This window comes from Somniosus microcephalus, chromosome 5 (genome assembly GCF_052327205.1).
Source record: "Somniosus microcephalus isolate GS21.2 chromosome 5, FLI_Smic_1.0, whole genome shotgun sequence".
Lineage (NCBI taxonomy): Eukaryota > Metazoa > Chordata > Chondrichthyes > Squaliformes > Somniosidae > Somniosus > Somniosus microcephalus.
In genome coordinates this window covers 125,205,963-125,219,207 of record NC_140991.1, presented here as the reverse complement: position 1 = coordinate 125,219,207, position 13,245 = coordinate 125,205,963, and the positions used below count along the sequence as shown (strand labels likewise).

At 42.8% G+C, this 13,245-nt stretch overlaps 1 protein-coding gene across 10 annotated transcripts in view; it reads right to left on the bottom strand.

Annotated features, from left to right (window-relative positions):
- The window catches only part of tmem245 (transmembrane protein 245), a 181,043-nt gene that overhangs the window by 3,166 nt on the left and 164,632 nt on the right, over window positions 1-13,245 (bottom strand). For 5 of the 10 annotated variants that reach the window (XM_085988164.1, XM_085988170.1, XM_085988168.1 and 2 more), the window contains 2 exons: window positions 10,373-10,567; window positions 579-1,184 (listed from right to left, as the gene is read on the bottom strand). The exons of 1 other annotated variant lie outside the window; for it this stretch is intronic. In XM_085988164.1, coding sequence (XP_085844290.1) covers window positions 1,139-1,184; window positions 10,373-10,567 — 241 coding nt within the window. In that variant the 3' untranslated portion in view covers window positions 579-1,138. Of the gene's footprint in view, window positions 1-578; window positions 1,185-9,650; window positions 10,208-10,372; window positions 10,568-13,245 lie in introns of those variants that run through there. 4 more of the 10 variants (XR_015078412.1, XR_015078413.1, XM_085988165.1 and 1 more) reach the window with 3 other exon arrangements.

Genomic DNA, 13,245 nt, shown 5'->3' with positions numbered 1-13,245 from the left:
CAAAGCCATACAACTTGTTTTCAATATTTTAGCAGCCTGCACAATATTCTGCTTTCAAATCACGAGAATGCAAGTAATCTGAAATACATCTTTAGAACGTATTTTAAAAGATGAAAGAAAACAGCATTTCAAACTTTCTTGGTGTCAAATGTAGTAATTGAACTACAACTGTTGATCATTTATAACTAAACTTAGTTCCAGGAGTTACAAACTTTATGGCCTAGAAATTCAGTGCCCTTAGCGCTGATTTTGCGGCGCTAGAGGGCCTAGCGCTGCAATTGGCGCCGGCGCCGAAATTGCCTGGGGCCCTTCCGCCGCAGTAGACCGGTAGCGCTGCGCCGGCACCGATGACGTCATCGGTGTGCGCAGCGTCCCGGTTGCCATGCCGACGGGCCCCAGCGCCGAAATTCAGTTGCGGCCGCCTCGCCCGTGGCAGCCGCAACTAAGACTCTGGCAACAGAGTCTTACATGAGTTTGCGCCGGCGCATTAAAGGCACCGCGGCGGCCGGCCGCTTTCCGCCGGCCGCCTGGCCGCAGCTCCCTCCCCGGACTTCCCCCCCCCCCCCCCCCACCCCGGAACAGAAGCAAGCCCGGCACTTGTCCGAGGTGCCGGGCTCATTTTTAAAAAGATTTTCGCGGGCCGCGGCCGGGTGCAGGCAGCTCCTCCTTAAGGGAAGGAGGAGGCCTGCACTTCCCGAACCTGCCGCACCGCAGCGGGCGCCGCAGCGCCGATATTCAGCGCGTAGCGCCAGTTTTCAGGCGCAAACAGCTCTCAGCAGCGCCGGCAGCCGTTTGGGCGCAGAATTGGTGAATTTTGGGCCCGAACAGCGCGACTTAGCTCCGGCACTAACTTCCGGCGCTAAAGCCCTGGCTGCGCCAAAACTCAATTTCTAGGCCTTTATCTCCTAAACACTGGGCTGTATCCTTGAGAGTTACATTTATGCGCAAAATAATGTGATGAAGCACATTTTTTATGCCCACCAAGCGTGAGTGAAAAGTTATTTTCCTGCATGGCATTAGGTAATGCAACATTCATCTTTGGAGCGTACAGGAAGGCCACAACTGTGTGAAATTCAGTGCAGGAAGCGTCAGATAGATGAGCCAACACTCCTCTGACTAATATGGGAAACACATTCGGTCACTCAGTACCAGGTTTTGCTTCCTCAGGACTATCCCCACAAGGCCTAAAACAAAAACAAACAAGAACACAACAGCTATCAACATGTTACGTGCACTGACTGATATTCTCCAGCTATGTTACTTTGAACATAACTTTTCACAGACATTTAATACAAATTCTAAGTCATTTAACCAAAAATTAAGCTATTTAGAAACTTCAATTTCTTTCATGAAGCAGTGCATGTTGGGTGCGAAATTAGTGTATTACAGCAGCTCTTTTATGTGGAAAGACCCAAACATTGCAACCATCATTGTAGTGAATGAGTTACAATGGCCTCACACACAAGTAAATGAACTCTGGTAATGCTCTATTTGTTCTAAGGAGTAGTTCTTAAAAATGCTCCAGAATGCATAAATAGATTAGTAAACGATCATCTACAGTTAATTTCATTTTACATTTTCACTACATTTAATTATTTTCCACTCACGTGCATGTACCAAATAAGGCAATAGATGTAAAAATAAGACGCACAAGTACATTATAAAGTAACTAAGTGCTACTCTTAAATGGCTAGTGAGAGGAATTCCTGACAAATCACATTTTTATTCATAAATAACATTCTCTGTTGAACGCAAGAAATAAATCTTGGCAGTCAACCAAATATGGCCCACAGCAAAAAATATGGCACAAAAATTGGCAATCTTACTCAAAGGCCACAGGATGGCTGGTATTGGAAATGGATTGCGGGGGCGGGGGGGAGGGGGGTGCTAAAGCACCCAAGAGGAGCAAAATGAAGGGTGGCATGCCTGGGTGACCTGAAGAGCAGGAGAGAAGGGCCCAAGAAAAGCCAATAAAAGGAGAAAAGAGAGAATAAAGTAATGGGCTTGGGTCCAGAGCAGTAGCCAAAACGTACACATAAATGGACATAAAAGGGAATTCAGGTTACATACACATGGCAAAACAGAGGGCAGAAAGGAGACAATATGAGAGAGTCCAAAGTTAAAGTCTGAGGTCCAGTAGTGAGAAGAAGCTAGGGTGGAGTCAGCTTGGAGCATCAATAAAACAATGCCGAGGTTCAGAGACAACAACAATAACTTGTATTTATATAGTGCCTTTAACATAGTAAAACATCCCAAGGTGCTTCACAGGAGCGTTATAAAACAAAATTTGACACCGAGCCACATATGGAGATATTAGAGCAAAATACTGCGGGTGATAAAAATCTGAAATTAAAACAGAAAATGCTGGAAATACTCAGCAGCTCAGGCAGCATCTGTGGAGAAAGAAACAGAGTTAACGTTTCAGGCCGATGGCCTTTCGTTAAAAGATGTTGCCTGAATTGCTGAATATTTCCAGCATTTTCTGTTTTTATTTGAGATATTTGGGCAGATGACCAAAAGCTGACCAGGAGCGTATTAAAGGAGGAAAGAAAGGTAGGGAGGCGGAGAGGTGTAGGGAGGTGGAGACATTTAGGGAAGGAATTCCAGAGCTTAGGGCCTTGGCAGCTGAAGGCACGGCTACCAATGGTGGAGCGATTAAAATCAGAGATGCTCAAGAGGCCAGAATTAGGAGAGAGCAGATATCTCGGAGGGTTGTGGGGCTGGAGGAGATTACAGAGATAGGGAGGGGTGAGGCCATGGACGGATTTGAAAACAAGGATGAGAATTTTAAAATCGAGGCGTTGCTTAACAGGGAGCCAATGTAGGTCAGTGAGCACAGGGGTAATGGTGAACGGGACTTGGTGCGAGTTAGGACATGGCCAGCAGAGTTTTGGATGACCTCAAATTTAAGGAGGGTAGAATATGGGAGGCTGGCCAGGAGTGAGTTGGAATTGTCAAGTCTAGAAGTAACAAAGGCATGGATGAGGGTTTCAGCAGATGAGCTGAGGCAGGGGCGGAGTTGGGCTATGTTCCGGAGGTGGAAATAGGCGGTCTTAGTGATGGCACGTATCTGTGATTGGAAGCTCAAATATGACACCAAGGTTGCAAACAGTTTGGTTCAGCCTCAGACAATTGCCAGGGAGAGGGATGGAGTCTGTGGCTAGGGACTGAGTTTGTGGCGGAGGCAGAAGACAATGGCTTCAGTCTTCCCAATATTTAGTTGGAGGAAATTTCTGCTCATCCAGTACTGAATGTTGGACAAGCAGTCTGACAATTTAGAGACAGTGGAGGGGTTGAGAAAGGTGTTGTTGAGATAGAGCTGGGTGTCATAAGAACATAAGAAATAGGAGCAAGAGTAGGCCAATCGGCCCCTCGAGCCTGCTCCACCATTCAATAAGATCATGGCTGATCTGATCCTAACCTCAAATCTTCTATCACTCTCCATCCACCCGAGCCCATGTGATCTCCCGGGAGAGGCGAAAAACCAGATAAAAGACCCAATGGCCAATTTGGGAGAAAAAAATCTGGGAAATTCCTCTCCGACCCATCTAGGCGATCGAAACTCGTCCAGGAGATCACTCTGTCCCTATATTTTCTACAGTACTTACCTTCTGTAAAGGCGATCTCCACCCCAGCCAGGAACAGGAATAAAACCATCTCCTGAAATCTAACACAGAATTAGAACACAGTAGGAGCAGAACCAGGCTACACGGCCCCTGGGCCCACTCCACTACCCACAGGGCCATGACCATTCCGAACCTAGACTCATGTCCAATTTCCTGCCCGCTCCCCGTAACCCTTAATTCCCTTTACTTCTAGGAAACTATCTATTTCTGTTTTAAATTTATTTAATGATGTACCTTCCACAGCTTTCTGGGGCAGCAAATTCCACAAACCTACCACCCTCTGAGTGAGCGCTTATGTGGAAACTGACGCTGTGTTTTCGGATGATGTTGCTGAGGGGCAGCATTTAGATGAGAAATAGGAGGGGGCCAAGGATAGATCCTTGGGGGACAGCAGAGGTAACAGTGTGGGAGCGGGAAGAGAAGCCATTGCAGGTGATTCTCTGGCTACAATTAGCTAGATAAGAATGGACCAAAGGAGGTACTGTCCCACCCAGCTGGACAATGGTGGAGAGGCTTTGGAGGAGAATGGTGTGGTCAACTGTGTCAAAGGCTGCAGACAGGTCGAGAAAGACAAGGAGGGATAGTTTACCTTTGTCACAGTCACATAGGATGTCATGTGACTTTGATAAGAGCCGTTTCGGTACTGTGGCAGGGCCGGAAACCTGTTTGGAGGGATTCAAACATGGGAGTTCTGGGAAAGATGGGCACGGATTTGGGAGGTGACAACACATTCAAGGACTTTGGAGATGGGGCGGTAGTTTGCAAGGACGGAGGGGTCCTTTTTGAGGAATGGGGTGATGACAGCAGATTTGAGGGAGAGGGGGACAGTACCTGAGAAAAAAGAACCGTTAATAATATCAGCTAACATGGGAGCCATGAAGGGACATTGGGTGGTCAGCAGTTTAGTGGGAATAGGGTCGAGGGAGCAGGAAGTGGGTCTCATGGACAAGATGAGCTTGGAGAGGGCATGAGGGGAGGTAGGAGAGAAACTAGAAAAAGATGTGAGTTCAGGGCTAGGGCAGGGGGGAGCCTTAGAGGAAGTTTGGCCTGGCTCGCTAGGGGAAGGGAGGGAAGTGACAGAGGCAGCTGATCAGATGGTCTCAATCTTAGTGACAAAGAACATAAGAAATAAGAGCAGGAGTAGGCCATACGGCCCCTCGAGCCTTCTCCGCCATTCAATAAGATCATGGCTGATCATCGACCTCAACTCCACTTTCCTGCCTGATCTCCATTTCCCTTGATTCCCCTAGAGTCCAAAAATCTATCGATCTCAGCCTTGAATATACTCAAAGACTCAGCATTCACAGCCCTCTGGGACAGAGGAAAGAAAACAGCAAGCTGTGGCAAATGGCTGCTTCTTAGACTGGAGGATGGTAGACAGTGGTGCTCGCCAAGGGTCAGTGCTTTCCCCGATACATATAAACAACCTGGATATTGGAATATAGAGTAGAATTTCCAAATTTACTGATGACACCAAACTTGGGGGTATGGCAAACAGTGAGGATGATACCAACCAACTGCAACAGGACACAGAAAGGTTAGCAGAATAGGCAGACAAGTGGCAAATGGAATCTAATACAGAGAAGTGTGAGGTGATGCACCACGGCAGAAGGAACAGGGAGAGGCAACATACACTCAACGGCACAGTTCTAAGGAGTGTGCAGGGACAGAGGAACCTGGGAGTTAACGCGCACAGGTCCCTGAAGGCGGCAGGACATATTAAGAGAGTGGTTAGCAAAGAAGTCCATGAGCTCCTCACACTCATTGTTGGAGGTGAGGGTAGATGAGACAGGGAAGAGGGGTTTAAGAAGACAGTTTGCAGTAGAGTAAAGAAGCCGGTAAAGAAGGCAGTTGTGAAGAGGGAGTGAATGCAGGAACTGTGAGAGGCAAAGTGTCAGTGGGAGTACTGCTGGAAAACAGAGAGCTGATGAGGTGTGGAGAGTCGACCATGAGCCAACAGAGGTTGATCCAGATGTCCAGTAGGAATGAGTAGTGGCCTCAATGTTAGTGCTGCACAGCAGCGGATTCAATATACCAGAAAAGGAATGAGAAGCTGTGGGAGTGAAACACAAGGACCAAGAGAAGTGAAGTCCAGGGAGCCAGGCAATGGTAAAATGTAATCCATGTGATTAGTGCAGGTGAAGCTGGTGTAAGGGAGCTTAGGGAGGTGAGGAGCACAGACGGGAGCAACAGTAGAAGCTTGAGTAGCCAGTCCAACCGAGTCCAGCAAAGGAAATGGAGGAGACAGTTAAGGATGTGTGTTTTGATTGGTTCTTTAACTATTTTCAGACTCTAAGGGCAGGATTTTCATTGGGCCGTGGAGGCAGGATTGGAGGCGTGGGGGGGGGGGGGGGGGGTTTAAAATCGCGAAATCGGGGGGCACGAACCCATCCCGCCCCCAAGCCAGTTTCAAAGGAGGCGGATACCTGACCTGTGCTGGGAGCCGCCTCCCCAAGGCGGGAAGGGGATTAGTGCCAATTAACTGCCTGTTAACAGGTAGTTTTTAGCCTAATCCCTATTTTTATCCCTGAAATGTGGGATTTCCGACGGCTCCAAACCACACCAAGTTAGCGAGGTGGACCGTCGGGCTGAAGGGTTCGAGATGTCCGGTGTTCAGGTGAGTGATGGGTGCAGAGGTAAGTGTGTTTGGTGTGTGTAAAGTGTTTAAAGAAGTTTTACTTACCTTTACAGCCTTCCTTCCTTCAGGCCTCGGGAGTCCCTCATCTCACCGGCACAGAAAGCAGAATGGCCGCGGGCTGTCAAAATCTGCAGCATTCTGCTTTCTGTTCTGGAGAGATCTCTAAATCAGCCTGAGAGGAAGGAATTAACTTAGTGTACAGATTGTCAGTGTTTGACAGCTTCAAAGAGCTGTCAAATGCTGATATTTCATCTGTCAAAAGCTCTTGACAGATGATATGTCAATCTGTGACGTCACCTGTTGCCGGGTGGCCCTTAATTGGCCTGCTGAGCCCGCTGGGCGGACTCAACAAGGTCAATCAAGTGAAAATCGAGTGGGTTGGCCATAACTCGATGGAGGCGGGACTAAAACCCCAAAAGTTGTAGTCCCGCCTCCTACATGCCCCCAGTATCAAAATCCGGCCCTAACAGTAAATAAATACACAGCTGCTTTAATAAACATAAATTGCAGATATAAACAACCAGTTGTACATACATTATTCTTTCTGTTAGCAAGTTTGTGCTTTATATGGTTTCATGTGGGTTCTCGGTGTGGAAATGGAGGAGGCAGTATATCTCCAGCAAAAGAATTTGGGAAATTGTGTAAGGCTTCTGTCAAAAGACAGTAAAGCAAGTGTTTGTGGATTGACACATGAAAATCAACAGTGCTCCCACAGTGCTGTGCAGGAGGCAACGCCTGGAGAAATGTGAGGCACGAAGTGTACAAAGATGTAGCACTTTTAAGAACATGAATGATAGCGAGATATAGAGATGAATTATATACATGCTTCCTGGCCGATCCTTTTTATTTACTACTACTATTCAAAGAAAACTTTAAAATTATTCATGTGCACATTTTCATTTTGGGGAAAGTAAAAGGTAAGGGATTTCTTCCTTTCCTTTGGAAGAACCCAGTAGTTATGATCAGCTCATAGCAGAGATTTGCAATACACTGAATAGCTCCACCTAATTTATGCAATCTTTACCTAATTCACTGAAAGCATGTCTACAGTGCAATTATTACACACAAGTCTTATCCCAGAGCAACACATGTCAAACCAATTACACCTTTTTCAGGATATAAAATTATCCTGGATCATCCTCATATCAGCTAAATGCCAGGATTGACAGTACGTCATGGATTCATGATAAACAAATTTGGAGAGCAGAGTTACAGTATTTAGGAGGGGACTTTTATCAGAGAGTTATTGCAATGAGAAAGGGTTCATTAATAACCTTGTAGTAAAGGGGCCTTTAGGGAAGAGTGACCATAATATGATAGAATGTTATATTGAGTTTGAAAGTGATTTAGTTAAATCCGAAAATGGGGTCTTAATCTAAACAAAGTAAACTACGTAGGTATGAGGGGCGAGTTGGCTAAGGTAGATTGGGAAGCTGCATTAAAAGGTATGATGGTAGACAAGCAATGGCTAGCATTTAAAGAATTAATACATAATGTACAATAAATTTACATTCCTTTAAGGCACAAAAAGTGGTCCAACCATGATTAACAAGAGAAGTTAAAGGTAGTATTAGATCAAAGGAGAGGCTTATAATGTTGCCAAAAAGAGTAGTAAGCCTGAGGATTGGGAAGATTTTAGAATTCAGCAAAGGAGTACCAAGAAATTGACAAAGAAAGGGAAAATAGAATGAGAGTAAACTAGCGAGAGACATAAAAACAGAATGTAAAAGCTTCTATAGGTATGTAAAAAGGAAAAGATTAGTGGAAGTAAATGTGGGTCCCTTACAGGCTGAGACAGGAGAAATTATAATGGGGAATAAGGAAATGGCAGAGAAATTAAACAACTACTTTGTGTCTGACTTCACGGAAGAGGTGGCAAAAAACTTCCTGGAAATAGTGAAGAAACAAGGGGGTCAAGCGAGAATGAGGAACTGAAAAAAATTAGTATTAGTAAAAAAAAAATAGTACTGGAGAAATTTATGGGATTGAAAGCCAATAAATCCCCTGGACCTAACCTCCTAGGGTTTTGAAAGAGGTGGCTAAAGAGGTAGAGGGTGCATTGGTTGTCATCTTCCAAAATTCCAAAGATTCCAGAACGGTTCCCGCAGATTGGAAGGTAGCAAATGTAACCCCCTATATAAGAAATGAGGGAAAGAGAAAATGGGGAACTACAGACCAGTTAGCCTGGCATCAGTAGTAGGGAAAATGCTAGAATCTATTATTAAGGACATGGTAACAGGGCACTTAGAAAATAATAATAGGATTGGGCAGAGTCAACATGAATTTATGAAAGGGAAATCGTGTTTGACAAATCCGTTGAGATTTTTGAGGTTGTAACTAGAAGAATAGATAAGGAGGGACCATTGGATGTGGTGTATTTGGATTTTCAGAAGGCATTCGATAAGGTGCCACACAAGAGGTTATTAAACAAAATTAGGGTTCATGGAATTGGGGGTTGGTTAATGGACAGAAAACAGAGAGTAGGAATAAACGGGTCATTTTCAGGTTGGCAGGCCGTAACTAGTGGGGTACTACAAGGATCAGTGCTTGGATCTCAGCTATTCACAATCTACATCAATGATTTGGCTGAGGGGACCAAATGTAATATATCCAAGTTTGCTGATGTTAAAAGATGGGTGGGAAAGTTGCGAGGAGGATGAAAGGAGGCTTCAAGGGGATATAGACAGGCTATGTGAGTGGGCAAAAACATGGCAAATGGAATATAATGTGGAGAAATGTGAAGTTTATCCACTTTGGTAGAAAAAATAGAAAAGCAGAGTATTTTTTAAATGGTGAGAGATTGGGAAATGTTAGTGTTCAGAGGGACCTGGGTGTCCTTGTACACAAATCACTGAAAATTAACATGCAGGTACAGAAAGCAATTAGGAAAGCAAATGGTATGTTGGCCTTTATTACAAGAAGATTTGAGTATAAGAGTAAAGACATCTTACTGCAATTATATAGGGCCCTGGTGAGACCACACCTGGAGTATTCTGTACAGTTTTGATCTCCTTACCTGAGGAAGGATATACTTGCCATAGAGGGAGTGCAACAAAGGTTCACCAGACTGGTTCCTGGGATGGGGGGATTGTCCTATGAGGAGAGATTGAGTAGACTAGGCCTATAATCTCTAGAGTTTAGAAGAATGAGAGGTGATCTCATTGAAACATACAAAATTCTTAGAGCTTGACAGGGTAGATGCAGGGAGGATGTTTCCCCTGGCTGGGGAGTCTAGAACCAGGGGTCACAGTCTCAGAATAAGGGGTCGGCCATTTAGGACTGAGATGAGGAGAAATTTCTTCACTCAGAGGGTGGCGAATCTTTGGAATTCTCTACCCCAGAGGGCTGTGGAGGCTCAGTCGTTGAGTATATTCAAGACAGAGATCGATAAGATTTTTGAATATTAAGGGATATGGGGATAGTGCAGGAAAGTGGAGGATGAGGTAGAAGATCAGCCATGATCTTATTGAATGGTGGAGCAGGCTTGAAGGGCCAAATGGCCTACTCCTGCTCCTATTTCTTATGTTCTAAACTAAGCATGTGCATAAAGTAGAATATATTATTTAGCAGATATAACTCCTACATTAAGTCAAGAGTGGACTGCAACACCAGTTTAATTGTCTGGATAATGTTATCTATGTCAAATTAAGAACCATTTCTAACAGAGGCAAGAGTTATGGGCAGTAATAATGCTTATTTAAGCAGTTTGCGATTTAATCTGATCAATAGCCCTGATAAGACACCACTCATTTTATTTAGCACTGCTCCTTCATTACAATATGTGGACAATACAGAACAAAAAACAGAACTTTCAACGGACAGAGGGTAAAATTCAACTTCTGTGGATCTTCGAGCGAATCAGCCGCCCATTATGCCCCACCTGATTTTCCTTTCCGCTGAAGTCAACTTCACTCCCATAATTTAAAACACCTAGACAGAATGTCTAAACCAATGATTTAAAAAAAAAGATTTATTGTTAAATAGTTATCAATTTTAATTAACAGCTTTAAATAGATCTCCTATATGGTCTTAAATTCTGGTCTTGTATAAAACAGATGATGGGGAATTGTCATAGAATGATTTAGTAGAAGCTCCTGTGGAAACTTACCGATGTATTTGCAATGGCCAAGGAGTCTGGGAAGGAGTTGGTAATGCAGTTGAAGGACTCATCAACATAGCACTGTATATGTTGGAAGCAACTACTAGGATGCATAATAGGATGGGTCCAATGATTGCACCTTCTAGCCCAAGATAGTAAGCTCCTCCAGCTACTGCCAAACCAGTGAGATACGGGTGACCACCACTGTGGGGAAAAAAAACAAATATAACTGCCGTAGGAGATTAAATTACACCATTTATTTAGTTTTTAACTTTGTTTGCCAATGTCAATGATATTGTTCTTTTAGTTGAGAATGAGAGTTTATTTTTAAATCACTGGCTATTTTTAAAGCCTGCAGCATCCATTAAAAACAATACATTTGCATTACACTGAGTTACATAGAAACTACAGCACAGAAACGGGCCATTCGGCCCAACTGGTCTATGCCAGCATTTCTGCTCCACACGAGCTCCTCCCATCCCTCTTCATCTAACCCGATTAGAATACCCTTCTATTATTTTCTCCCTCACGTGCTTATCTAGCTTCCCCTTAAATGTATCTATGCTATTTGCCACAACTATTCCCTGCGGTAGCGAGTTCCACATTCTTACCATTGTTCGGGTAAAGAAGTTTCTCCTGAATTCCCTATTGGATTTATTAGTGACTATTTAATATTTATGGCTCCTAGTTCTGGTCTCCCCCGTAAGTAGAAACATCTTCTCCAAGTCTACCCTATCAAACCCTTTCATAAGCTTAAAGACCTCTAACTGGTCACCCCTCAGTCTTCTCTTTACTAAAGAGCCCCAGTCTGTTCAGTCTTTCCTAATAGTTATAACCTCTCAGTTCTGGTATCATCCTTGTAAACATTTGTTGCACCTTCACCAATGCCTCTATATCCTTTTCATAATATGGATACCAGAACTGTGCACAACACTCCAAATATGGTCTAACCAAGGTTCTATACAAGTTTAATACGACTTCCCTGCTTTTCAATTCTATCTCTTTAGAAATAAACCCCAGTGCTTGGTTTGCTTTTTTATGACCTTAATAATCTGTGTCACTACTTTAGTGATTTATGTATCTGTACCCTTAGATCACTTTGTTCCTCTACCCCATTTAGACTCTTATTATCCAAGCAGTATGTGGCCTCCTTATTCTTCCTACCAAAATGCACCACCTCACACTTATGTTGAAATTCATTTGCCAATTAAATATCCATTCTGCAAGTTTATTCATGTCTTCTTGTATTTTGTCACAGTCTTTCTTTGTATTAACACTGCCCACCAATTTGGTGTTGTCTGCAAATTTAGAAATTGTATTAGCCATAAGCACTCTACAGACAAGCTAGATTCATGAGAGCGTGGATGGCTTTAAACTGGCAATCAAAGGAATAAACTAAGTGTGGGAGGACACAAACTGCTTTGAAATTGTTATAGATCAGAAGAATGTAAGCTTGTTAAACAGAAATGCACTGCAATATATTTTGCTGGAGAATTCTTATTAGCACAAAGTGCTTTAATGTTTTCTGAACCAAAGTGGCCATTTGGCCGAGCTTCCACAGAAATTTGCAGTCCCCCATCATAGTGCCCATCTCTTGAATGTAGCGGACAGTCACAGATTTAGATAATTTTCCTCCTACAGTATTTTATGTATGATCACACAAAAAACACAACATTCTTCTCTTCTAGTTAAACAATGTTACAGTACTATATAAAATGAAAAGGTATCAACTAATTTAGAAGTAAAAACTCATTTTGCCATAAATAGATCTTCTATTAATAGCAATACTGTATCGCTACTAAGATGTTAAATATTGTGCAAATTTACATATTACCTCTAAACTTTATGCAATCCAGCTCATAGCACCTAGTATATCTCATTAACAAATGCCAATGCTCTCTTCTTTTCCTTTTCATTATTATTTTAAGAAAACTATGCTTTCCTTCAAATTATCTCAGCGATCTATCTGATGTTGCTCTAGTTGATATCTAAACCAGAGCAACGTTAGATCAATTTCTCAGAGGATCCTTTCAAAGCTACCATCTATGACAACACAATACATCTCCAATGAGCCTTTTGTGTTCATATATACACACCTTTCAAATCACTTATGATAATCACACCTGATAATTCAACTGTTTAAACTTTCACATGAATTTTAACTAAAAATATCACTGACAAAATTAAAAAAAAATCCATTACTAGTATACAAACACCAACTTATTAGATACAACACAAGACTTTCAGGCTCAAGTCAAGTGACAACACAGCAATCCAAAGTTCAAGTTGTGATAATTACAGATTGAATCATCCCTTTCATTATCAAAACTGCTAGCTTATTACTTCCAAGGAAAGGAAGCAACTCAAAAAAACACTTCTACTTTGAATACATTTGCACCATGAACAATCTCGTGTGAAGAGGACAGGCAAATCATGTGATTTCCAAGTCTATTGGCAAAGCAGTTTTTCAACAACAGCTTTGATTTACTCCTGGTGTTTATCCAAAATCTGACCAAATTCCATAGAATTGGCAGTTATCTCAAAGTCTCTTTAAACAGTTTAAGAATGGGGAGAACAGAAATTAGTTTTCACATGGTATATGCATATGATATGAAAAGAATACCATATCTGCAGAACAATCAACATGAGGGTGGGTTTTAGGAGTAAGATTTATGATCAGAAAATGACAAACTGTGAATCTATAATGAACTATATGCAGCACTAATTTATTCCAGAGTGACAAACTTCAAAATGGGTTACATATTTAAACCATGCACGAGCAATTCCAAAGGTAAATATTGTTACAGCTCCATATGTAACATATTTTAACATAAGGCACCAGGACAGAATGTAATTGCGATATTCCAAAAAAGGCAGTGTGA